The 27,921-nt window shown below is 33.5% G+C and overlaps 1 protein-coding gene across 1 annotated transcript; it reads left to right on the top strand.

Moving 5' to 3' along the window:
* The first annotated feature begins 23,476 nt into the window (after positions 1-23,476).
* LOC107842304 (acetyl-CoA-benzylalcohol acetyltransferase) lies at positions 23,477-25,076 on the top strand. The gene has a single exon (XM_016686065.2). The coding sequence runs from the start codon at positions 23,659-23,661 to the stop codon at positions 24,979-24,981; it is 1,323 nt and encodes a 440-aa protein (XP_016541551.2). The 5' UTR covers positions 23,477-23,658; the 3' UTR covers positions 24,982-25,076.
* Positions 25,077-27,921: the final 2,845 nt, after the last annotated feature.

The following is a 27,921-nucleotide window of genomic DNA, read 5'->3' as shown; positions in this document are numbered from 1 at the left end:
GAAATAGGCTAATTAGGCTCAAAACAGGGATCAAGGGATATTATGCACATAGGGAAGGTCATTTAGGCTAAAGTGAGCTCATATCAAAACAGCCTATGATCCTTTCCTAACCCCTATCCCTTAACCTGGGTAAGACTAACTGGGCAAGTTCTAGCTTCAGCATAAAGAGGGAACTAAGTAACATCTCACACATACTTAGCACACAGGTATAACGTAATCTACTACTCATTCTGTTCATGTAGTTATTTAGCAATGATTATTATGTTACTATAACTAATGTCATACAAAGATTCACAGTGGTCACACTTAAATGCAAATCACACAGTTAAAGAAGTATACCACTTGAAGAGGTGTACAAAATCACAAAACAATTCAAATGCCTCAAGTACATGTATTTCTCCTAGTCGGCTACAGAAGATTACAACAACAATTTACCCTACACCCTTAACTTAAAATCAAAGAAAATTTAAACTTAGGATTAGAGTGTACCTGGAATAGATCAATCCCAGGGGTCATGGGTTGCTGACCCTACTGCTGCATCCTTACCTGCCCTATCTCCATCAGGAGCCTTGCTCTGTTCTGGTGCAACTAGTCTATCAGTCTCTGAAAGCCTATTAGTAGAGGCCCCTATGGCTCTTGCTTGAATAGATGCCTCCCATCTCTTATTTCTCACTAAGGACTCAATTCTCGCCTTCTTCATCTCCTCTTTATCAGACTTCTTTCTTGCCCTCTTCTATTTTTTCTTTCTTCATCACTTTTAGGCCTTTATCTCTTACCTTTGCCTTTATTCTCACCTTTCTTTTTTTTTCTTCATTGGGTCCACTGTAAGATCAAGCATCGGGATTTCTCCCTCAGACTCCTCAGCTGCCGAATTTGCTGACACCATAAAGTGGTGTTGCTGTAGCTTCCTAACTTCTACCTTTACTTTGTCTAGGTTTGATCTAAATGATGTCATCTCTATAGTTGACCTCTCTTTTGGTTGTGCGTTGAAGCAGTTCTCCAATTCATTAATTCGACCCGACAAAGCCTTGTAGGGCTCGAGTCCAACCTTAACCCTCTTGTCCACTGCCACCACAAATTGCTTGGCAAAGAGTTTAATCTAAGCCTCGCACCACTTGGACTGCTTTGCTACTCTTCTGAAATTCATAAGGTTAAAGGCAAATTTTGTTTTAGGCACCGCGGCTGAAGGGTTTGTCTCAGTTACAGTCATTGGACCTGCTCGTGCTAAAGATGTTGGTTGTGCAGCCTCAAAATCCTATACTTCTATATTAGGCACTGAGCTGCTACCTGTAATTGGTGCATCAACTGGAAGCTCTGCACCCCTATCAAGAATTAGCCTCGGCTAATTTTCCTCATTTTGGATAGGATTGTGGGTCTTCTTGGCATGGATTTTTTTCTAACCCTATAATCTTGGGCACACTAGTTGCCCTGCACAACCTTGTAATCAAAAAAGGGAATGGATATGCTATATCAGACCTTAAGACCCAAATTTTTATCTCTTCGGTGATGATCTCTCCAAAGTTTAATTTGTGGTTAGCCATAAAACTTGTGACTATTATTGCTCTATCATCCCCAAGGATATTATTGCCATCTGTGGGTATTAACCAAGTACGTAAAATACCCTACCAAAATCTTGCCTCTGAATTTAGAGAGGCCTTGAAGATTCTTTCACTTGGGTTGGTCAGCCATTCCGGTTCTTCATCAACTATGAGCGTGGCTAACCAACACCTTTGATTTTTTAATGCTTCAACCAGGCATAAAATGTAGGTGAAGTGGCCTGAGGAGTGAATTTTTGGCCATGAACGAACCTGTTGATCGTTGCTTTAGAAACATCCACCATTACACCTCGTACCGGGACTTTATTCAACAAAAGTTGGTCAGCTGCTTTCTCCCATTCTCTACACATGTTTTGCAAGCGAACTTGGTAGTTTACATAGAACTCCTTAATTAGTGTAGGGAAAAATGACTTTCCTCCTCTTGTCGTCCATCCCAAATTGTAATCACGAAATTTTTGCTCTACCTCAGGGTATCTTCTTAACCCTTTAATGATGATTCTCTTCTCTTCAAATATTGGCCTCTTAACAGCACTTCAGTTAGTTTTGCGAAGGCCATCAAAGAAAATTTTCTAAGCTCTGGGAATCTACCACCTAGTGTCGTCTCGGACTTCAGGATTCTTGTATTTAACCATAGTTCCCCTAATCGGAGATTCTTTCTCATCTTGTGGCTTGATATAAGGGGACTCAGTTGATGGTCCCCTAGATTCAGGTTGCCCAGATCATGCTTCTCGAAATCAGGATGAGCTGAATCATGCTCTTCTGATTCAGTATGTTCATAATCTTATCGCTCAGAGGCCGTCTGCTCAGAAGCTATATGTTCAGATGTTGTTTACTCAATATCACTCTCTTTACTCACCTCCACTTCAACTAGTGGAGGTGGTGAAGGCTTTTCAGGGCTTTTCTTCTTCTTTTGGTGCCTGAGCAGAGGCTCTTCCTCTTTATAATCACATTCTTCGTTGAAGAGTCTCCGAGGTACACTTCCCTTGCTCACTTTATTTATAGATTTTGAGTTCTTTCCTTTAGGTGCCATTTCATAACCTAGTGGGTACCTTCACTTTGATTACACGAGCAAGAGAAAGTAAAGAAATATTCTTGATTTTGATTACAAACCCACACACACAAGGAAGCTTTATTTTGTTTCAGTTGGAAACACTTTTGAGAAAAGGAAGAAAATAAATTTTGTATGGAGAGAAAATAAAACTTTACATAAAATAGAGAAAATAAGTGGGAACATGGAAAGACAGTGTCTTGGGCTGGGCCAGATCTTTTTACCTGGGCCCAAACTTTCAGCTAATTTTGGGTTTTTCTTGTGATGACATTTTTGATAATCCATCACAAATGTGATAGCTTATCAAAAATGTCGTCAGCCGTAACAGACCCTACGTCAGAGTCGATGTCTCTGATGACAAATCTGACAGCTTATCACAATTGTGACAGCCCGTCAAAAAAAATCTTCAGGAGTACTTGGCTGAATACATCGATTCCACCTTCTTTGCACTAGAACCTAACTACAAAAATAAATAATTTACTAGAACATAAAAATTTTTGGTTGCCTCCTAATAGTGCCTGATTTAATGTCACAGCATGACTCAGTTATCTTAACTACTCAAACTTTGCCAATACAACCTGTTGGTACCTCTTTACCATATTCATAGAATACGTCCACGATTGAGAAAACACTCATCTCTTTTCGTTGTGTCATAGATGAGTGTATTTTGAATCGTGCTTCTTTATCATTTAGCCTGATCTTTAGCTCATTCGGCTCCATATCTATGATCACTCTCCCGGTTGCAAGGAATGGTCTACCCAAGATGATGGGCTCTTTGAAATCCACCTCAAAGTCTAGGACTACAAAATCAGCAAGCATAATAAAGTCGGCCACCTTTACCAATACATCATGTATATGCCCACTGCTCAATTTACAGACCTATCTGCCATCACCAATCACATGTTCGTTGGGGGAGGATCCCCCAAACCCATTTTATTATACACTGTAAGTGGCATTAGTTTTATACTATCTCCTAAATCGCATAATAATTTTGTGAAATTTAGGGACCCAATGGTGCACGGGATGGTAAACGCTCCTGGGTCTGCCTTTTTCTGCACTAAAGACCATGTAGAGATAGCTCCACACTGAAGAAGATTGTCCTCTGACTTATGGCTAATCTTCCATTTCTTTGTCACAATGACTTTCATAAATTTCGCGTATCCTGGAATTCGCTCGAGTACCTCAACCAAAGGCACATTTATTGTTAATTACTTGAGCATTGCCATCAATTTGCTGAATTTTTCATTATTAGTTTTTTTTCTTCAACCACTGAGAAAAGGGAGGTGATGGTCTTGGGATAGTTTTCAACACTACCTCCTTTCTCTTTTCTTTCTCTTTTTTTGGAGCATCATCAGAATTATCCATCTTCTCAGACTCCACTAGACCTCCTTGTTCTGGTTCATCATCAACTACCTCATCAACTATATGTTTTCCCACAGAAAGGCCAGGTAATATCTTACCACTTCTAGTGGTAATATCCATACATGATCCATCATTCCATGTATTTTAGACCCTATCACTTGGTAACATTCCGCTCTATCTCTGGTTTAATGCTGTGGAGAGTTGGCTCATCTGCTTCTCCAATTATTTGATTATGGTGGAGTGTGAGTTTACCAACTAACTAATAGATGATAGATCATTCTTCATGGTAGTCAACCACATTTGGTAGCTTCCACTCCCTTTAATAACTTAGCCATCATGTCCTCCATGAACATCTTTTCAAAACTTGTTGCAGCAGCCTCACGATTTGTAAGAGGGAAATAGAGCCTATTCAATATCATTGTTGGTCCTCCAATTTCCCTGCTCCCTATCTTTATAACCAGGCTTATCATAATAATTCCGACCTTGATTCCCTTGGCCATTGCCTCGAAACCCCATGATTATTAATATAGTTCGCCTCTTCTTCTGCATCAGCATCAACTCTGTCCTGAGATCCCACAGCTTTTACCTTCTCAGTCTTACCTGATAGCAAGTGCTTGGTTAGTAAGTCCATCTGCGTTTTAAGGTGAGCCATGTCTTGGTCACGCTCCTCATATATTCTGCGTTGTTCTGCAGTAATACCCCAGACACATTGGGGTTAGCTACCACAAATGTTTGGTATGCCATTCCCGGCTCTGTTTGGTCATTCTTTCTAGCATCTCTGAAGCCTTTGGGAATGTAAGACCAATAAGCAAACCACCAGTAGCATTATCTACAATTGGCTTTATCACAGAGTTAAGAGCCCTGTACGAAGTCTCCATCAAGTGTATGTTCGTCATATTGTGGTTTGGACACTGTGTCAGCTTCTTCTTAAATCTTTCCCAGGTTTCATGCAAGGCTTCAGTTGGAAGCTGCCTAAAGTTTTTGATCTTATCCCTTAACTATACCCTCCTGGAAGGTAGAAAGAACCTTTCTAGGAAAGCTCCTTTCAACTGTCTCCAGTTAGTTATAGAATCGGGTGTCAACTCATTTAGCCACAAAGTTGCCTCCAAAGATAGAGACAATGGAAACAATCCCAAACGGATAGCATTCTGGCCCACTCCTGGGTTATCAAAACATTTACAGATGGTAACAAAATTCACCAGATGCAAGTTTGGGTCATCCCCAGGAAGGCCACCAAACAACCCCTTCAAATTGAGAAGTTAAATCAAAGTACTCGTAATGTTGAATTTATCCCTAGGTTCCAATGGTAGAGGAATGATTGCACCCGTTGCACCTGCTCCATCCATTCCATCATCATCATCATTGAGGTCATACTGGAATGACTGGTACTCTTTCCTTTCTCTAAATGGACGGTTCCTATTAAAATTATGTTGTACTGGTGCAGCCACTTGCTCTACACGCCTTGGGTTACCAAGATTTAGCAACTCCTCATCTACCAAATCTTCATCCTAAGGATTTTCATGTCGTGCTAATTGACCGATATTTTTGCACATTCACCTGAGCTTTAGCTAAGGCTGCCAATCTGTTGCCTCTTGTTGTTCTGCCATTCTTCCAATTTATTACGGTTCTGGATTAAGTGGTAATAATGGTTCTCCAAAACTTCTGGTTTTTGGCATAAACTACAAATATCCTGTAATAAACAAAAACAACAAATAAATGTAAAACTAGGAAAATTGACTAAAAGTTAATTAGCGCACCCAACTTCAATTTACAACCGTATTCTCCGACAACGGTGCCATTTTTTATAATGCTCGAACTATAACTCTCTAATGAGAATGTAAGAGATCGTTGTCAATATAAAACCCAACTAGGTTGGGGTCGAATCCCACATGGAATATGGTGTGAACTTAAGTAGTTTGTGATTTAATCAACTGGTAGTTATAGGTTTCCTGAAATGGAGGTTTTAAGTTTAATAAGTAATTGTTGGTCACTTTAACTTAAGTGTTCGTAATCAAGGGTTTATGAAAAACCAGAATAATGGGGTATTGGTACTTGATAGATGCTAATAGTAGTTCAAGATTTTCACAGTACATAGGACAACAAGTTATCTTTATTGAAGTTATGCCTAAATGTCTCTCAACCTACTTAAGTATTTAATTACCTAATCCTCTCGGACTTAGGGAATTTATGTTCATGACAATATTTTACCTCAGGTTAATCAACCTTGTTACAGCACCAATTATTAAATGGAAGTTTTTATTGCTTCCAAGTCCCTATTAATAATTCACTTCCCACTATATTTGATTTAATTCACAAGCAAACCAAAGCAGGTGTTATCTATTGTTTGTAACCAACAAACAATAATTAAAATCTCAGAATTATCAAGAATTCCTACTACCTTTTGAATCTTAAACACTTAGCATCTTATCAAGATTTAACCCTAGATCCCATAATTCAGGTTAAAGGAATTTATCCACGCATGATGTAATAATCGAAACAACTAGATGAATTTATACTTTGAAAGATAAAATTACCACAAGATGAATAATGACTAGTGAATTGCAAATTAGATAACAATAGAAATCCCAAAATAATGAATAAACTCTCTTTAAAGTAATTATTTTTCAAGCCAAGAAATTAGAGAGAGAAAATATCAAAATACATGTCTCTAACTCAATGTTTGGAACTCTGCAGAAAACCCTAAAATAGGACTTTAAATAGTTCAGCCTAAATAAGGAAACAAAATAATACAGTTTAGAAGTTTCTCAAATTAGGTGATGCCATTCTTGTAACCTATCAGGAGGCTGACGACTTATCACAAATGTCGTCAACTTCCTCTTTGCTTTTGATACTTGCTGCCTTAAGCTGGTGGTAAATGGTGACGTCCTATCAACTCATTGATGACTTATCATAAATGTCGTTAAGTCTGTACCTCAGCCCTCATGTTCTGCCTTAGGCTGATGACAAATCTGATGACCCATCTGCTCCTTGACGGCTTATCACAAAATGTCATCACAATTCTCAACTCAGGTCCATTCTCTGTCTGAGGTTGACGATGAACCTGATAGTTTATCACAGGGCTGATGACCTATCAAAAATGTCGTCAGCCACACTTCTCTTCGAATTTCTTTAGCTTTCAAATTCTTTGCTTCATTATTGTTGGTTATCTAATATATTAGCTTCTACTGCAAAATCGAACATAAAACAATCAAAAATAACAAAAGTTACTTAAGACTTTGCAATTATTCTTAGTTAAAAGCCTCAAATGTATTAGCATTAACTTACACATCAGATACTAAGACTCTCTCTATTCCGCCATACCAAATGGCTCTAGCAAAAATTTAAAGAATTTAAAGAATAGTTGAAAGATTTCTTAGATAAGGGATTTATTAGGCCCAGTGTTTCCCTATGTGGCGCTCTAGTCCTTTTCGTTCAAAAGAAATTTGATTTTCTTAGAATGGGCATCGATTAACATCAGTTGAACAAAGTCACAATCAAGAATAATTATCTATTTCCCAGAATTGATGACTTGTTTGCCAACTTCAGGGTGCCAATTACTTTTCTAAGATAAACCTCTGATCTGGATATCATCAACTCAGAGTCAGAGAATGTGACATTCTAAAAATAGTTTTCAGAACTCGATATGGTCACTTTGAATTTCTAGTCATGTCTTTCGGTCTTACAAATGCCCTAGCAGTTTTAATGGACTTGATAAATAGAGTGTTCAAATAGTACTTGGACATGTTCACCATGGTCTTTGTTGATGACATCCTTGTCTATTCCAGTAGTGAAAATGATCATGTAGACCACCTCAGAAGTGTATTGCAGACTCTTAGAGCCCATTAATTATTCACCAAATTCAGTAAATAAAAATTCTGGCTAAGATCAGTAGCCTCCCCTGGTCATATTATTTCTGGTGACGGCATTAGATTTGATTCTCAAAAGACTAAAGTTGTAGGAAACTGGCCCATACCTATCTCTCTGTCAGATATTAGGAGTTTCTTGGGTTTGGCTAGCTATTACCACCAGTTTTTTAAGAAGTTTCAATCTATTGCATCCCCTATGTCCAGATTGACTCAGAAGAAAGTCAAATTTTTAGTGGTCAGATTCCTGTGAGAAGAGTTTCCAAGAGTTAAAGGCTCGACTAATCTCAGCCCTAGTTCTGATGTTGCCAGATGGTTTAAAGGATTATTTTGTGTACTATGATGCCTGCAGAGTTAGTTTAGGTTTTGTTCTGATGCAGAAAGGTAAGGTCATAGCCTATTCTTCTATACAGCTTAAGCCCCATGAGAATAATTATCCCACCCATGACCTTGAGTTAGCAGCTATTGTATTAGCTTTGAAGATTTGGAGGCATTATCTTTATGGGGTACATGTTGATGTGTTCACAGATCATAACATCTTGCATTATGTATTCTCACAGAAGGATTTAAGTCTTCATCAGCGTAGGTGGTTAGAATTATTGAAAGATTATGATGTGAGGGTTTTTTACCATCTAGAAAAGGCCAATACAGTGGCAAATGCCCTTAGTAGATTGTCCATGGGTAGTGTTGCCCATGTTGAGAATGATAAGAAGAAGTTAGTTCAAGAGGTTCATCGGCTTGCTAGATTAGGTGTTCGATTGTTTGATTTAGCGGAGGAGAGTGTATGGGTTCAGAGTAGTTTAGAATCATCAATGGTTGTTGAAGTGAAAGAGAAGCAAGATAAAGATCCTAGCTTGGTCAAGTTAAAAGAATCAATCAAAGATCAGAAAGTAGAGGTTTTCTCCAAAGGGGGAGATGGTGTATTGCGTTGCTAGGGTAGACTGCGTTGCTAGGGTAGACTCTGTATGCCATGTGTAGATGATTTAAAACAATGGATTCTCGTAGAAGGTCATGGTATGTGTTACTCTATTCATCCAGGGGCCACTAAGATGTATCGCGATTTGCGAGAAATGTATTGGTGGATTAGCATGAAGGGAGATATTGCAGAGTTTGTAGCTAAGTGCTCTATTTGTCAGCAGGTTGAGGTTGAGCACCAAAATCCTAGTGGCACTATGCAGGATTTTAGAATTCACACTTAAAAGTGGGAAGAGGTGAACATGGACTTTGTGATGGGTTTGCCCTGTACTCATCGTCAGCATAATTCGATTTGGGTCATTGAGAACAGGATTAAAATATCAGCCTATTTCTTACCAGTCCATACTTTTTATTCAACCGAGTACCACGCCAAGATCTATATTAGACAGTTAGTTAGGTTGCACAGAGTTCCGTTGTCCATTATTTCTTATAGAGATATTCAATTTACCTCTCACTTTTGGAAAGCCTTCCAGAAAGGTCTTGGTACCTAAGTTCACCTCAGTATAGCCTTTTACACTCAGACAAATAGTCAGGTAGAGAGGACTATTCAAACCTTAGAAGACATGTTGAGAACATATTTTATCGAGTTTAAGGATAGTTGGGATGATCACTTTCCATTGATTGAGTTCGCCTACAATAATAGCTATTATTCTAGTATTTAGATGTCTCTGTTTGAGGCTCTATATGGGAGGTGATGTAGATCTCCAATTTGTTGGTTTGAGGTACGTGAGACTGCTTTGTTAGGGCTTGAGTGAGTATATAATTCTTTAGAGAAAAGTTCAGTCGATCAGATAGAGGCTTAACAATGCCCAAAGCTGACAAAAATCTTATGCAGATGTGAGAAAAAAAGATTTCAACTTTGAGATTGATGATTTTGTATATTTGAAAATCTCTCCCATAAAAAGAGTGAGAGGTTTGAAAAAAAGTAAAGCTCATTCCTCGGTATGTTGGCCCTTACAGGATCTTGAGCCGCTTTAGAAGGGTAGCTTATGAACTTGCAGACTTGGCTTCAGTCCAGCCCATAGTCCAGGTATAAGAGGCTTAGAACCTAAAAATTTGGCTAAGTGTTGGGGACTTAGTCTTATTTTTGGCCTCTCAACTTTGAGGATTTTTAAAGTGACCTTCCCAACCTCAAGATGTAAAATTTTAAGTTAATTCATGTTTAGGTATGTATGTAGCATCTCTCAGGTAAGTTTTGGATTTTTCGAATGAGGTTTGGACCACGTTTGGATTTCCAAAACAACAAGTCACCGCAATTGTGGCATGTTGCGGTGGCTATAGTGGTGGCAAGATTGGCGCGTCATAGTGATGGTCAAATTAGGGTTCCAGTTATGAATTTTAATTTCCCAGGGGCAGTCTGTTCTTTTCCCACCTCCCCAAAGCATGAAAACATGGGATTAAACTTCTGAAAGGGCATAATTTGCGCACGTTCCCCAATTTTATTCAACAAGAAACCCAAAATTCTCTTATTCTTCATCAAGATAAACCTTCTTTCCATCCAAGAAAGATCAAGAATTGGTGTCTTCCAAGCTAAGAACATTCAAGCTTGTGTTATTCTTCAAGATTTAATCCTTAGATGTATGGTAGATGCTTATCCATGGGCCCTTTTCACCCATGGAGTCCAAAAAACCAATTTCAAGTTTAAAGATATGATTTTTACATGTTATCATGAATTTTAACCATGAATTTCCATGAATTTTGATTTTTATATTATGTTTACACATAATTTGTTATTGAAGTTAAACCCTACTTGTTTAGATGATGCTTACCTATTGGTTTGTACCTTAAATTGTGATTTAGTATCAAAATTGTGATATTATTATATGTTTAAAATTATTCCCATGTTTAAACCATGAAATACAAGTGTTTGATGAAATGCCCAAAAGAATAAGTTTTGAATAATGACTACTTATCATGTCCTTAAGGTATTTGTACGATCTTGTTGTTATTTCTATGGAGTCCTGAGGGTTTTGAATACTCAAAATCTAGCTTCTTACCTAGTGTACAGTATCTACAGAATAGTTCAGGATAATTATGAGAATTTTTAGTTCAGTCAGTCACCATAAACAGTTGAACTTAGTTCAGTCCAGTATTCAGTATCTTTTGGTTGTGAGTAGGATTTAGAACCGAGTGAATACAGGGATGATGAATTCCCTATCAGTTAGGCTGAGTCGTTAGTAGCAGTTCATGTATTCCAGAACTACGTAGCTATCGTAGGATATGAGGAGTCACTCGTAAGTTTAGGCTTGACTACCTCTCAGGAGTCACCCGTCAGTTTAGGCTTGATATCCTGGTCCTTTGGGACTTCAATTAGTAGATCCGCATAGCATTGTTAGAACCCGTGGCACGACACTGATACCCTAACAACTGGGGTTACAGGTTGGACCCTATTTTACTCATTTGGGGCATGTCAGTTAGATGATAGCTCCCATAGTCTCAGTCTAGTATTCAGTACAGTATTCAGTTTTAGGTTTTCTTGACTATAGCATTCAAATATCATATGTCCAGTTACTAGTATTCCAGTATTTCAGTTTACAGATCATTTCAAAATTTATTTTATGCTTGGTCATGCATTCTCAGTCTTTTTAGTTTTCATGCATTCTTACTCAGTATCTCATGCTATACATTCAGTCAGTTATCACTTTATGCATATGAACCCATGCATTTTATCCTACCACATTTCAAAGTACTAATCGCATACTCGTTTCTTGTGCTGTGATATCTTATATCATAGGTTTGGACATTTAGGCTCTTAACCGTACTTAGACCTTCCAGTGCATCAACAACAACAGTAGGGGCGAGTCATCATCCTTTGAGAATGAGTTATCTCATATTCAGTTATGCCAGTAGTTCATTTATTTAGTCAGTCAAAGTTAGTTTGGGGCTTGTCCCATCAACTCCATAGTCAGTTAATTTAGTGGCTTTCAGACTAGTAACACTAATAATCAGTTTTCAGTCATTTTTATCAGTTGTTTTATCAGTATTGATAGTATGTTTCAGACATTATAAAACTATGATTCAATATTGATTTTCAGTTGTCAAAACCTTATGGCGTTTTCAGTTAAGTTCGGCACATGTCTTTATTATTTTATTCAATGCTCATAGCCGGTACCAGCTCATGAATTATCTTTTGGTCCTTCGGGGCTGTAAACACCGTATGGCATCTAGGATGTACTCTCGGGGCTTCACAGGCATGTTGAACACTCCCTACATCAATTATTTTTATAAAGTATTAATTTATTTAATATTTACGTATATTATATTGATGATTTGAAACTAGGGTTGAGGATTTTAAGATTGATATTGATTCTTCTTTGTTATAAATGATCTTCTAATCACTAGAGGAGGATTGATACTTGAAACAACTATTTGAAAATGATGTACTTTCTTACATGAATTCTTAAATGTTATAAATGGTGAAATTGTAATCTTTAAGTCTTTCAAAGTTTCTTCGAATTACAATGATGCATTAATAAGCCCCTTGTTCCTTTGAAATGATGGAAGTATCAAACCTTACGATATTTTTTAATGTTTTTATTAAAATTTAAGGGGGATTTTCAATTCCTATTATGACGATACTAAAATATGAGTGCCTTAATGAAAGACTGTGTGATAAATTCGATAAAAAGGGTATTTTAATTTGGCTTAAAGAGAAGTACGTAGTTTCGCCGAAAAGGTACAATCCTTGTGATCAATACCTGAAACTTCGTTTGTCGATGTGGGGAGGGCTTGTCCAGAAAAATAGATGATTGTTGTATACTTACTTCCCATAGAGTTATGCAGTTATGTTAATTATATGATGGCTTAATAAAGATAACTTCAGTTCATGCGGCTAACATGAAATGGAGCCCCATTAGTTGGGTACTAACTGGATCCATATAGCCCATGAGTTACTTAATATTGGTGTAACCTACATAGTTCAGAATTAATGATTTTCAAGTGATTACTTTTATTCCATGATTTAAGTCACTTACTTCTTATCATCTTTATTACGAGTTCTATAAACTATATTATAAACTGCTTTGGTTCCCTTTCCCTATGTTGCATGCCAGTTTCATCTTATTGACCGTCATCGAATGTTACATCCTTTCATAATATAGGTTTCAAAGCTCATACCCACGATCTGATTCAACATTAGGATTTCACACAGAATGATACCTAGCAAGTAGTGACCATCCATCTTTCGGAGGGCTATATTTATTTTTTTCGGTTAGACATGGTTTATTTTTATTTTATGGTATTTGTCGGGGCCATTGTCTGGCATAGGATATTCCTTCATTTAGTTAAAGGCTTTATAGAATCAGTTAGTTAAATATTTTATTTCATGTTTTAAGATATGGGTTTTGAATCATTTTTGTTATGGTACTTCATATATTATGGGCCTAATTCCTCACTTTATTTATGTCTATGCTTATGATAAAATATTAAGGGGTCATCTCAGGCCTTATTGGTTGGGGATGCCCATCACAGTTAGGGTGTCAGTCCGGATCGTGATAGAATAATCCAAAAATAATGTAATTATATTATTTTAAACCTTTGACTGGGGTAATAGGACCTCTACAAATTTTAAGTGTCTTTTTAAAAATTTGGGACAACTTTAATGGTATCTTTATGTCTTTATATTAGAAGATCTTGTATATGTCTAGATCAAATCCTAAAAAAAAAGATATTTTTACTATATTTTGTAATTTGAGAAAGGTTATATTTTGATCACATTTGGAAGCCTTTAATCAAAATAGTGTATAACTTCAGCATGTATTTTGAAATGGGTGGTAAGGGTTCTCCTATCTAGGCGGATTAAAGTAGGTGTCCTGGAGATTCGGTTAGTTGGATTGTGACGCTTAAGCATGAAATCTCTCATCAATCTACATTATGAACATATTTTCGAATGAAGGTCTACAATTCGAAATAAATATTACCAACCTGGATGCCATGCAGTTATTATGAAAGCATGAACTCGCATTCCTTGACCCTTGTTATCAACTTCTAGTGTGAAACTGTAATACCCCGATCGCTTCTTAAGCCTAAATCCATCTTTTGAGTGAATATGGATGACTTCCAAATTGATTGTTATTTATCTCATGTTGTATTTCCCTAAATACTACTCTCGATCATGTGGAGAATTGGATAAGCTTTCCATCGACATAAGATTCACCCGAATCAGACACCCGGTGAGGAAGTTAGAGCTATTTTGTAATTCCCCGAAACTCTAACCAATAGTGCAACCATGAATCAAGATCTTGAGAAATAAATTATAGTTCTTTATTTGTTTTATAATCAAGGATGGTGTGTATTAAGGCCTTAAAGATGTCCTAACAATTGGGCGAATGAAAACATTCCTTACCGATTGAGTTCTTGCTAAGGATATTGGTATAGTCAACTTCAAACGAGTATATCTCTCATTATACTTGGAATTTCTGAGATCATAACCTATCAACAGATAGATAATTCAATTATCTTTCCAACGATACCAATTTCACCTAAATCTGATATCGTAGCAAAGAGTTATGCCTATTTTACTCCAACATGGTCAAGCTGGAAAACGGTGACGACGGTTCTGACAGGCTGTCACGTTTCTGACGCCATTTCTGACATCGTGGTCACTTTCTGACGACATTTCTGATGATGTCGTAAGCCTTAGGCAAAAAATAAAAAATTCGACCCTTTTGTGACGACATTTCATGACGGCCTATCACGGGTCTGACCGCCTATCACGGATGTCGTTAGCCATTTTTTTTCAGCATGTAGGGGCATTTTTAAAAGGGTATTTTGATCTTTTCCACCCATTTCGACCCTCTATATATATCCAAGTAAAGAATAAAACTTCATTCCTCTTCTATTTCATCAAGAATACTAGGGTTTCTCTCTCAAAAATCCAATCCAAATTTCCCAAGAACATCAAGAATCCAACCATAGATTTTATAAATTCGTTCAAGATTCAAGGTACCCAATTCAAAAGCATCAAGAACCTTAACTCAAGAAGTGGAAAAGGAGTCTATAAAAAGTTTCTTCATTCAAATCCATAATCAAGGTATGTGGGGTTTGAACAAGAACACTTCTTTCGTTCTTGTTCCCAAATATTTAATTTCTACTATTGAAATCCATGATTTTGCAAAGTGGGTTTACACCCAAATTACTTTATTAATGATTTATGATATTTGAGCTATTCAAGATCTCTACACATGACTATTTCATCATTTTATTTCTTAAATTGAGAACTTATACCATGAGTTGAATATTATTATTATGAGTTGATGATTTGAGATAAGAGTCGTGATTTAAGATTTTCTATGAGAATTTTTATTATTGAATATATATATATTAATATTTGAGCTTGAGAGTCAAGAATGAGTTCTATGATGTTTTCTTGAAGTTTTTGATACATGATTATTTTACAACTTCCAAATTATGACTTGATATTTAATATTGTGAATTTCATGTTCTACCATGAGTTGGTATTTCAAGTGCTTTCAAGACATGTGTCAAGCTTTAAGATTCCTTATGACAATTGGATTATTGAGTATATTGATTCATAAGATTGAGTTGTTATAATGAGTCTTGATATTTCCTCAAAGTTATTGATGTTGCCCTGACTAAATGAATTGATACATCTTGATGTTGAGAAAGATTGTTTGATTTTGAGTCGAGTTAGGAATCCACAGTTGTATATGATTTACCGATGAGATATATATTTATGTTTTGGTCTTTATAATGGGCCCACGAATTGATATTGATTAAGATGGATTTTCTAATGCATTCTGAGCTGAGTCTGGGAGGAGTATTTAGCACCGAGCAAAAAATGTGGTATTTTTTTAAAACTACATGCCACCGTAGGATTGATATTGATGATTGTGGGCGAGAGGGCGAGTATGGGATTGTGATTGAGAAATTGAGGTTGTACTCCTTGGCAAGAGTACGGCATTCCCGCCAATGTGGGGTTCTCTCCTTAGGAGGGAAAAACGTTCGACTCCATGCGGCTCACATGGGGTGTAGTTATGTCGGTCATAAGAAACTCCCAAGTCCATAAGAGTTCAAGTTTCATGAGTTACCGAGTCACTCTAAGTCATGATTTAAAGAGTTTGAGTTAAGTATAATGATTTATGAGATTTATAATGCTTGTATTACTATTGATGATTTACAAGGAATATATTTCAGTTAATTCAAGCAAAGAAAGTTGTTATCGTCAGCATGCATGATTTTCATAATCATTTATGATATTATTTATAATGTTGCATTGCACCCCCATATACTTAATACATTCCTTAAAGTACTGACCCCCATATATTTCTATATGCTACAGTGCCTTATAATGTAGGTACAAGTTATAACGCAGATACCGCATTCAGTCTGTTCGCAGCTTCCAGTCAGCAGGTGATGATTTCTTTTGATTCGAGGGCATGAGTCAGTTGTACAGTTTGAGAAGTGTTGTATCTTTCTTACTTTAGTCGTATTGAGATTGGGTAGTTGGGAGTCATGACCCATCTATCTGAAGTTAATACCAGTAGAGGCTTCATAGACAGTCAGTAGAAGTTGATGTATTCAGTTTCAGTTTCATTTGTAAAAGTAGAGTTGTAATCTTGTAAAGTTCATGTTTATATTGATCAAGTTTAGAGAAGTTCAATATTTTTGCTAACTTTATATATATTTAAGCATTTTATCCAGTTGTTTATGAGTTATACCAATAGGAGGGTTAGCTTGGGGTCACTTGCGCCCCTAAGCACTGTGTGACGTCCCGGGACCTAAATTTCAGGCCGTTACAGAAACCCATTCAAAAACTTTATGATTTTCCGTTTGAAAGTGTACTTCTTCATTCTTTTTGTTCTAGGGTCTTGAGGTAAACCTAAGAGGTTTTTTAGAAAGAGTCAACTTCCTGTTTAAAGCTTGAAAAGAAAAAGGTTTTACAAATTTCTGAGGGACTGTTTGGTTTAGGACCCCAGTATAGTAGCCAGCATGAAACTAGTGCAACACTGCTATGGTAGAAAAATTTCCACAATAGTGGGGTGACATCAGTCTGTCCCTCGAGATCTTTCCTTCTCCGAATTCAATTAATCTAAGCCTTTAAAGGATCTTTTAAAGATTTTTAAAGGAGTTTTAATAATTCCCTCTCTTTGAATGTGGTGATTATAGTAACGACAGGATGAGTCGTTATAAAAATTGGACGGAGAGAGTATCACTTAATTGGGTGTTTGGATGAGCTAGCTTATAGTTGACTTATAATGCAAAAATCATAAGTTATAGATATTATATCATATGACTTTTGACTTATTTTTACCTTTTATCTTAAAAAAGTGTTTAAATTCACTTTTTTTTAGTGCACCCAAATACTACAAAAATGTTTAAAGATTATTTTGATAAAAAAAATACATAAAATAAGTCAATTTAAATAAACTCTTACTCCCCGTAAACAATTATGCTCATCAAATAATTTTGCTCTTCTCTTGCAACCCTTTTTGTTTGTATATCATGTAATTCATCTATTTCAATTTATGTGATATAGTTTGATTGGACACACAATTTGGGTAATATGAGAAAATTTTGTAGTATTTTAAAATTTCTCATAGAATAAATAAATTTTTAAATAGATGAATATATATTTGTGGACTTCTTTCCAAATAATTTAAACTCAATATGAATAAAATATTATAATTGTTATTAAATATTTATCAAAACAAAAAAAATATTTTTTTTCTAGAAATCGACCGAAAAAATGTGACAGAAACGGTAAACAATTTAATCTTCTATTTTATAGGCTGTTGCACTGTCTTGTTGAATGATTACCATAAACATGAAATCTCTCTTATAATAAGAAGAATATTCCCAGCAATTTTCCATAATCTTTGCCAATTTGATAATGATAGAAAAAATAATTTTTAATCTAACTATAGTTGAGAGGATGTCTAGTTTAAATAAATCTTAAATCTAAGAGAAAATACATTATTTCCCCTCCCCCCTCCTCCCTCCTCGAATTTGTACACATAACTTATTTTAAACCCTAAACTATACAGGTGATTATCTACCCCCCTAAATATTTTTTAAGTGATTAAATACCATCTTCAAAACATCAAAATTTATTAAAAAAAAAAAGTGACCTCATTAATTTATTAATCACATCATAAAAGGAAAACGAAAAAACCCCGCCCTTCTTCCTTTCTTCTTCACCCCCCCCCCCCCCCCCCACCCTCCTCCCCCTTCACAAGACTTCCACCCCCGCCCCCGGCAACCCACACCCTTTCCCGTTCTTTTTTTCTTCAACCTTCAACCTTAGCAAAAATTCAAATACCACAAACGAGGAAATCAAACAAATAGTATCAATAACGTTTTAGCTTAAATTCACCAAAATCCACACACCCCAAACTAAATTCATATACCCTATCATAACAAAATTCATAATTGACTGATCAAAGTCAACTAGAAACATAAATTACACACACAAAAGAATTCAACAAATTAAACAGTGAAAAAAAAATCTTGCAGGTCAAGAACGGAGACCCATTTAAGACTAGCATAAAAAATATTATTTTTGTTATGATGTTTGATGCATCATCATCTCAAAGGAGATAATCGTAAGGAATTCAAAAGTTGCTTAATGTTCGATGCTATAAATGGGCATGGTGCTTTAGGCCAGATAAAGGACTTGAATTTGGCTAAGTTGAAAGAGAGAAAGTCCTTTTTATAATTTTATTGCACTCCATAATATTATAGAATTAAATTTTGAACACCAACCATAATCCTATAGAGATTGTCAGATTGAGATTTTGATTTAAAACAATAAAAAGGAATATGATAAATGAGGTAGTGAGAGGGGGAGGGCTTTAGGACGGGGTGGGGAAAGAAGGGAAGGGGGGAGGGGGAGGGGTTTAGGATGGGGTGGGGATAGAAGGGAGGGTAGGTAGGTTATTTTTTAATTTTTATATATATATATATAATAAAGTAGGTCTTTTTAAAATATATTTAAGCATTTTTTTATTTTTTTATAATCTCAGTCTTTAAAATTAAAATTAATTCACTTGAAATTTATTAAGAAATATATAATGATTCGTGTAATTTAGGATATAAAATAAATTATGCGTACAAAGGGGAGGGGGGAGGATGCAGGAGTACTTCCTCCATGCTGTCGTTCACTTGCTTTTTTTTTGAATATTTAACGACTTAATCATAGATGGTAGGTGGTAGAAATTTTGTAGGTAAAAGTGGGCCTGGTACCATGAATATGAAATGATATTTGATATAAATTGTACTCCCTAAAAATATTTGTTTAATTTGTTCAAATTTTAAAATTAAGAGAAGTTTATTATATTTTTTAATACTTATTCTTTTATTAAATTACTCTGTAAGTATATATATTTAAATTTATATTTTCATTGAGTAATTAATTGAGTTACATTAGTAAAATAAATCTCTAATAAATATTTTTTAAGAAGAATGTCAAGTCAATAAGGATCAACTTAAATGAAATAGACGGAGTATACAAAAATGTTCAATGTTTTAATTTCAGCATTGGATACAATATTTCGAATTTATATTTAAACTACTGAATATCATACTAAATTACTCTCTTCATTTCGAAAAGAATGATTTACTTTCTATCTTAATCTGTTTTAAAAAGAATGATAATTTTCTTGTAATTTAATGTCGCAAGATTAAAGGATGTGTTCATATATTTGACATAACATTAATAAACCACAAAATTCGAAAATTTTAAGTATTTTTTTAGATTTCATGTCAAAATAAAATAGGTCATACTTTTTAAAACGGAGAGAGTAGATAGTTGTATAAATAACTTATATATATTATTGCAATACTAACAAATAAACATTTTAGCAGGTAAAACTAAATGTTTAGACGTTGACACTTTAAATATTTTAAGTTCATTGAAATATTTCTTTTTTTGCGAAATTTATTAACAAATGAAGTTACTCCTGGTGAAAAAGTACTCGGGCTGTTTAAAAAAAAAAAAAGAGAGATGTTTAAGATTATAGAATCAAAATTTTTTTAGTAAATTTGATGTATCTTTAATTTAAAACTATAAAATTTTAAAATATTATTTAATTTTTTTAAACTTTGTATCTAAGCCAAAACATGTCATTATATTTTAAGTGGAGGGCAGCATTTCCGATATAAAGGAAAAGTGTAAGCATAAGGGTTCTCACTTGTATTAAAGCGTTCAATCATTTTTGTTTCCCTTACCACAAATAGAGTTTGTCAAACATGAATATACATGTTAAAAGCTTGTCCAAAAGCCTCATAAAACCATCAACACCAACCCCAGACCATCTTAGAATTTACAAGTTATGTATCTTTTTTCGATCAAGTGGCTGACATAGCGTACTTGCTCTTGCAGGCGTGCCTTCCTCCATGCTGTCGTTCACTTGCTTTTTTGAATATTTAATGACTTAATCATAGATGGTAGGTGGTAGAAATTTTGTAGCTAAAAGAGGGCCTGGTACCATGAATATGAAATGATAGTTGATATATATTGTACTCCCTAAAAATATTTATTTAATTTGTTCAAATTTTAAAATTAAGAGAAGCTTATTGTATTTTTTAATACTTATCCTATTATTAAATTACTCTGTAAAGTATATATATTTACATTAGTAAAATAAACCTCTATTAAATATTTTTTAAGAAGAATGTCATGTAAATAAGGATCAACTAAAATGAAATAGATGGAGTATACAAAAAATGTTCAAATGTTTTAATTTGGGCATTGGATACGATATGTCGAATTTATAAATAAACTACTAAATATCATACTAAATTACTCTCTTCATTTCGAAAAGAATGATTTACTTTCTATCTTAATCTGTTTTAAAAAAAATCATAATTTTCTTGCAATTTAATGTCTCAAGATTAAAGGTTGTTTTCATACATTTGACATAACATTAATAAGACCACAAAATTCAAAAATTTTAAGTATTTTTTTAAATTTCATATCAAGATAAAATAGATCTTCTTTTTTAAAACGGAGAGAGATAACTTATATATATTATTGCAATACTAACAAATAAACATTTTAGTAGGTAAAACTAAATGTTTAGACGTTGACACTTTCAATATTTTAACTTCATTGAAATATTTCCTTTTTTGCGAATTTATTAACAAATGGAATTGCTCCAGGTGAAAAAGTACTCGCGCCGTTTAAAAAAAAAAAGAGATGTTTAAGATTATAGGATAAAAATTTTTTTTTAGTACATTTGATATATCTTTAATTTAAAACTATAAAATTTTAAAATATTATTTAATTATTTTAAACTTTATATCTAAGCCAAAACATATCATTATATTTTAAGTGGAGGGCAGCATATTTTTTCCGATATAAAAGAAAAGTGTAAGCATAAAGTTCTCACTTGTATTAAAGTGTTCAATCATTTGTGTTTCCCTTACCACAAATAGAGTTTATCAAACATGAATACACATGTTAAAATCTTGTCCAAAAGCCTCATAAAACGATCAACACCAACCCCAGACCATCTTAGAATTTACAAGTATCTTTTTTCGATCAAGTGGCTGACATAGCGCACTTGCCTCTTGCAGGCATGCCTTCCTCCATGCTGTCGTTCACTTGCTTTTTTGAATATTTAATGACTTAATCATAGATGGTAGGTGGTAGAAATTTTGTAGGTAAACGAGGGCCTGTTACCATGATTATGAAATGATATTTGATATAAATTGTACTCCCTAAAAATATTTTTTTAATTTGTCCAAATTTTAAAATTAAGAGAAGTTTATTGTATTTTTTAATACTTATCCTATTATTAAATTACTCTGTAAAGTATATATATTTACATTAGTAAAATAAACCTCTATTAAATATTTTTTAAGAAGAATGTCATGTAAATAAGGATCAACTAAAATGAAATAGATGGAGTATACAAAAAATGTTCAAATGTTTTAATTTGGGCATTGGATACGATATGTCGAATTTATAAATAAACTACTAAATATCATACTAAATTACTCTCTTCATTTCGAAAAGAATGATTTACTTTCTATCTTAATCTGTTTTAAAAAAAATCATAATTTTCTTGCAATTTAATGTCTCAAGATTAAAGGATGTTTTTATACATTTGACGTAACATTAATAAGACCACAAAATTCAAAAATTTTAAGTATTTTTTTAAATTTCATGTCAAGATAAAATAGATTTTCTTTTTTAAAACGGAGAGAGATAACTTATATTTCTTATTGCAATACTAACAAATAAACATTTTAGTAGGTAAAACTAAATGTTTAGACGTTGACACTTTCAATATTTTAACTTCATTGAAATATTTCCTTTTTTGCGAATTTATTAACAAATGGAATTGCTCCAGGTGAAAAAGTACTCGCGCCGTTTAAAAAAAAAAAGAGATGTTTAAGATTATAGGATAAAAAATTTTTTTTAGTACATTTGATATATCTTTAATTTAAAACTATAAAATTTTAAAATATTATTTAATTATTTTAAACTTTATATCTAAGCCAAAACATGTCATTATATTTTAAGTGGAGGGCAGCATATTTTTTCCGATATAAAAGAAAAGTGTAAGCATAAAGTTCTCACTTGTATTAAAGTGTTCAATCATTTGTGTTTCCCTTACCACAAATAGAGTTTATCAAACATGAATATACATGTTAAAATCTTGTCCAAAAGCCTCATAAAACGATCAACACCAACCCCAGACCATCTTAGAATTTACAAGTTATCTTTTTTCGATCAAGTGGCTGACATAGCGCACTTGCCTCTTGCAGGCATGCCTTCCTCCATGCTGTCGTTCACTTGCTTTTTTGAATATTTAATGACTTAATCATAGATGGTAGGTGGTAGAAATTTGGTAGGTAAACGAGGGCCTGTTACCATGATTATGAAATGATATTTGATATAAATTGTACTCCCTAAAAATATTTTTTTAATTTGTCCAAATTTTAAAATTAAGAGAAGTTTATTGTATTTTTTAATACTTATCCTATTATTAAATTACTCTGTAAAGTATATATATTTAAATTTATATTTTCATTGAGTAATTAGTTGAGTTACATTAGTAAAATAAACTTTTATTAAATATTTTTTAAGAAGAATGTTAAGTCAATAAGGACCAACTAAAATGAAATAGATGGAGTATACAATAAATGTTCAATGTTTTTATTTGGGCATTGGATACGATATTTCGAATTTATAAATAAATTACTGAATATCATACTAAATTACTCTCTTTATTTCGAAAAGAATGATTTACTTTCTATCTTAATCTGTTTTAAAAACAATAATAACTTTCTTGCAATTTAATGTCGCAGAATTAAAGGATGTTTTCATACATTTGACATAACATTAATAAGACCATAAAATTCGAAAATCTTAAGTATTTTTTTAAATTTCATGGCAAGATAAAATAGGTCATTCGTTTTAAAACGGAGAGAGAAGATAGTCGTATAAATAACTTATATAGCTTATTGCAATACTAACAAATAAACATTTTAGTAGGTAAAACTAAATGTTTAGATGTTGGCACTTTCAATATTTTAACTTCATTGAAGTATTTCCTTTTTTGCGCAATTTATTGACAAATGGAGTTGCTCCAGGTGAAAAAGTACTCGGACAGTTTAAAAAAAAAGAAGAGATGTTTAAGATTGTAAGATCAAAATTTTTTTTAGTACATTTGATGTATCTTTAATTTAAAACTATAAAATTTTAAAATAATATTTAATTTTTTTAAACTTTGTATCTAATTAAGCCAAAACATGTCATTATATTTTAAGTGGAGGGCAGCATATATTTTCCGATATAAAGGAAAAGTGTACGCTAAGGTTCTCACTTTGTATTAAAGTGTTCAATAATTTGTGTTTCCCTTACCACAAATAGAGTTTATCAAACATGAATATACATGTTAAAATCTTGTCCAAAAGCCTCGTAAAACCATCAACACCAACCCCAGACCATCTTAGAATTTACAAGTTATCTTTTTTCGACCAAGTGGCTGACTTAGCGCACTTGCCTCTTGTTCTTTTCTATCCTCACTGTAATAACAACCCAAAACATGAAGAGCTCGAAGAATCCTTATCAAGAATCTTAAGTCATGTTTACCCTTTAGCTGGTCGATTCACAGAAGATGAATCATCAATTCTTTGTCTCGATCAAGGGGTAACTTATATAAAAGCAACGGTCAATTGTAAGCTTGATGATTTCCTCCAGCAAGCAAACAATGACCTTGATCTAGCATTGCCATTTTGGCCTCATGGCATTATGGATGTGGACGAGACGAATTTATTCGTCACACCGCCTATGGTTGTCCAAGTCACAATATTCGAATGTGGTGGCCTAGCTCTAGCTATTAGCTCTGCACACCCTGCTATGGATGGATTTGCCGCCTTCACATTAGTTTACGAATGGGCAAAAGTGTGCAAATTTTTTATTCCTTCAAAGGAGATCAACTTCATGAGCTTCAATTTGGGCACTCTTTTCCCTACAAAAGATTTAACCGCTATTCTTGAGCCTCCTGTTTGTGAAGGAAAACGTACTCAATCGAAGCTGATCGCGAAGAAATTTATTTTTGATGAAGTTTCAATATCAAAGCTTAGAGAGGAATTTGATTCAAGCAATGTTTTGAGTTTCAAACCTTCGCGAGTTGAGATGATTACATCACTTTTGTGGAGGTCTCTAATCCGTGCAGCAAGAAGTCCCTATCTGAAACGGTCTGTAATGTCGTTTCCTCTTAACTTGCGGGGTAAGGTTGTAGCTTATCCTGAGATTGCAAGCTCTTTTGGGAATCTCATTATTGAAATTCCTATAAAATTCGAACATGATGATGAAACCAAAGTTGAATCACTGCATCACATTGTAAAACTTATAAGAGAGTCAGTTCAAGAGACTACGAGTTACTGTGCCAAAGCTACTCCTGACGAGATAGTTTCTTTGGTTGTTAACTTGTACAATGATGGATATGCTGGATTTGAGTGGGGAGGTGACAAAGAGGTCGTGAATTTTACATGCTCGAGTCTCTGCAGGTTTCCCATACAGAAAACTGATTTTGGTTGGGGAAAACCAAGTTTAATGCACTTTGGTTCAAGACATAGCCAAGTTTTTTGGTTGTATGATACACCATGTGAAACTAGCATCGTTGTGCAAATGGATTTGGAGGAAATGTACCTGGACAACCTTGTACGTGACCAGGATATCATGGCTTTTGCGAAATTTTAAGATTTAGTACTTTCTTGTTTAAAGTTTGTTTCAGTTATATGATCTTGTTAGATTATTGCATTCTGAAATAAAATAAGTCAAAATATTGCTGGTTATCAGTTCTGAGTTTCGAGTTAATATTTTTATTCTAACATTTTAAGTATATTAAGGTTGCATTTATTTTTATAAAAATTCAAACGTTTAAATCTGAATACACATTTGAATTATTAAGATATTATCTATAAATCTGAAAACTGAATAATTAAGACCGCCGTTTGTTTTTCAACAACTTAATGCGTAAAATTTATTTATTTGTAAATATAATAAAAATAATATCCAAATTAAGAATTAATTATTTATTAGAAAAGTACTTAATTTAATACAATAAAATTATTATTTGATAAAAAAGAAAAGAAACGTTTATATTTGTTAGTGATAATACAAATGTTTTGTAATGGTGATGATAGTAGTAATGATTGATGTTAGTGATTAGTAATGTTGACAGCAGTAGTTGTGAAAGTAGAGATGGTTGATACTATAGCGATTCATGATGGTGGCGATTGATAGTGATGGTGGCAGTTATGTGAAGTTGGTTGATTTTAGTAGTTGGAGGTGTTGATCATGGTAGCTGAAAAATATATGCATGATAGCTGACGATATGTTGGTGGTACTTGGAGAAGATATTAGCTCTGATGGTGGAGCTGGTTGTTATTAGAGATAGATTGCAGCGTTAATAGTTACTACCTTCGTTCCATTTTATGTAGCGTCATTTGACCGAACACGGAGTTTAAGAAATAAGTTATGACTTTGTGAAGTTTACAAAATTGTCTCTCCTAATGTTTATTTTTTAGTTGTCTTTTCTTAATAAGTGAGATCCACTAAGGATAAAATGAGCATGATGCCATTAAATAATTACCAAATAATTAAGGAAATGTGACATTCTTTTTGGGACAGACCAAAAAGAAAATGACGACACATAAAATGGGACGGAGGAAATGTTAATAGCTATGGTAGAGGTGGGTACAACAATGACAATGATGGTGGTTGAAGAATGTGTGGAGACTAATAATGTGTTAGTTAGTGATGATGCTAGTTGTGATAGGGATTGACTGGCAGTGGTTGATAGTGGTAGTAGTGTTGGCAATGGCTGTGGCGACGATGATAATTATAATAATGGAGATGGTAGATGTAGTAGCGGCTTATAATAATGATTGGTAATGATGTTGCTTGTCAATGATTGTTGTAATAGTAGAGATGGTTGATAATGATGGTGATGGAAAAGATGGTTAGTGGTGGTGACAAATGGTTGTAGATAGAGTGGTGGTACAGATTATCCAACGCAAGAACACTTCTTAATAATATTAAGACTTGATTCAGATTTAGGTCATTCAAATTTACACCTCCATTAAGTGCAAACAAATAAGGGTTAAATTAAAGGGAAAAGGACACTTTATGACCCTTTTAAAAAATTATAGCCCAATTATAATTCAAGTTTGACATTTGGACAAATAATATCCAGTCGGCTAAACAAATGCCATTTTATGGTCATTTCCTAATCTTTTTCAATTTGGGCAATTTTGATCCATGTAGTCCATATACAGTTCATATACGATACTGATACAGTCTATATATAATACTGATACAATATTCAACTTGGGCAATTCGACCCTTTTAAAAATATTTTAATTTTTTTTTTACTATAAATTTTTAAATTGATCAAATATTCTGCTTTTTTTTATTCTTTAGAAATAATAATTAAATTATATAAAAATGATATAATTATTAAATAGAATATGAATCTATATAAGATATATGTATAGAAATTGTATAGTTCTATCAAATATGTATATGTACAATATATAAAAAGTGTATATAAATTATATAATTTTTGTATAAAACGTGTAAAAAAATGTACAGTTATTATATAAATTATGTATCAAAACTGTATAATTTCCATATACAATATTTATGTATAATATTTTTATAAAACCCGTATAAAAGTTGTGTAAAAATGGTATAGAACCAATCAGTAAATTAAAATGGCTAGAAAGTGGAATTTAAATTCCATGACTATTTTCAAGGAAATAGCTTAATTTGAAATGCAAATGTACAGTTATTATATAAATTATGTATCAAAACTGTATAATTTCCGTATAGAATATTTATGTATAAGATTTGTATAAAACCTGTATAAAATTTGTGTAAAAACGGTATAGAACCAGTCAGTAAATTAAAATGGCTAGAAAGTGAAATTTAAATTTCATAGTCATTTTCAAGGAAATAGTTTAATTTGAAGTATCGTTTCTGTCCTTTTCCTTAAATTAAAATGGTATTGTGACATATGAAGGAGCATAAATCTGATGTATCTAGTCTCACCTTGTGTCACATATTGAAGTCCGTTGACGGGCGGCTCAAGTAAATTTGTAGCCTAAGGTCAAAATTGAACGGAAACATTACGTTTTTAAGAAAAAATAATTATTTTTATAATGTATATTTTTAAAATTATATAATCGATTTCTTCTAATAATTTTTTTAATTAATAATAAAGTCAAAGCATTAATTTCTTGACACATAGTATTTTAGACTAGATATATCAAATTCTATCTAAATTATTTTATATAAAAAAATTATTTTTTCTATAAATAATATTTAATATATTTTATAAATTTTATAATTTATCATTACTAAAAAAAAATTAGGCCCTGGCCTAGGCGGCCGCCTTTTTCTCGAACAGTTGAGCCGCCCTGTCCCCTGATTAGGTTCTGTAAACAACAAATGTTAAAGTATATTTGTCAAGTAAAGATGGGTGTACCATTTTGGCATGTGAACACGTCAAAAAAAATTTCTACCCACAAATTAAATCCCTCAAAAGCATCAATTAGTAATTTGATTTTCTTTGCTTTGGCATTAAAAAATATCTAATTATAATTGATTTTATTTTATCTAACTAAACAAAAGTCA

The sequence above is a fragment of the Capsicum annuum genome, chromosome 9 (assembly GCF_002878395.1).
Source record: "Capsicum annuum cultivar UCD-10X-F1 chromosome 9, UCD10Xv1.1, whole genome shotgun sequence".
In the NCBI taxonomy this organism is placed as follows: domain Eukaryota; kingdom Viridiplantae; phylum Streptophyta; class Magnoliopsida; order Solanales; family Solanaceae; genus Capsicum; species Capsicum annuum.
Note: the sequence above shows the minus strand (reverse complement) of the source record. Positions and strands in the feature narration are given on the sequence as shown.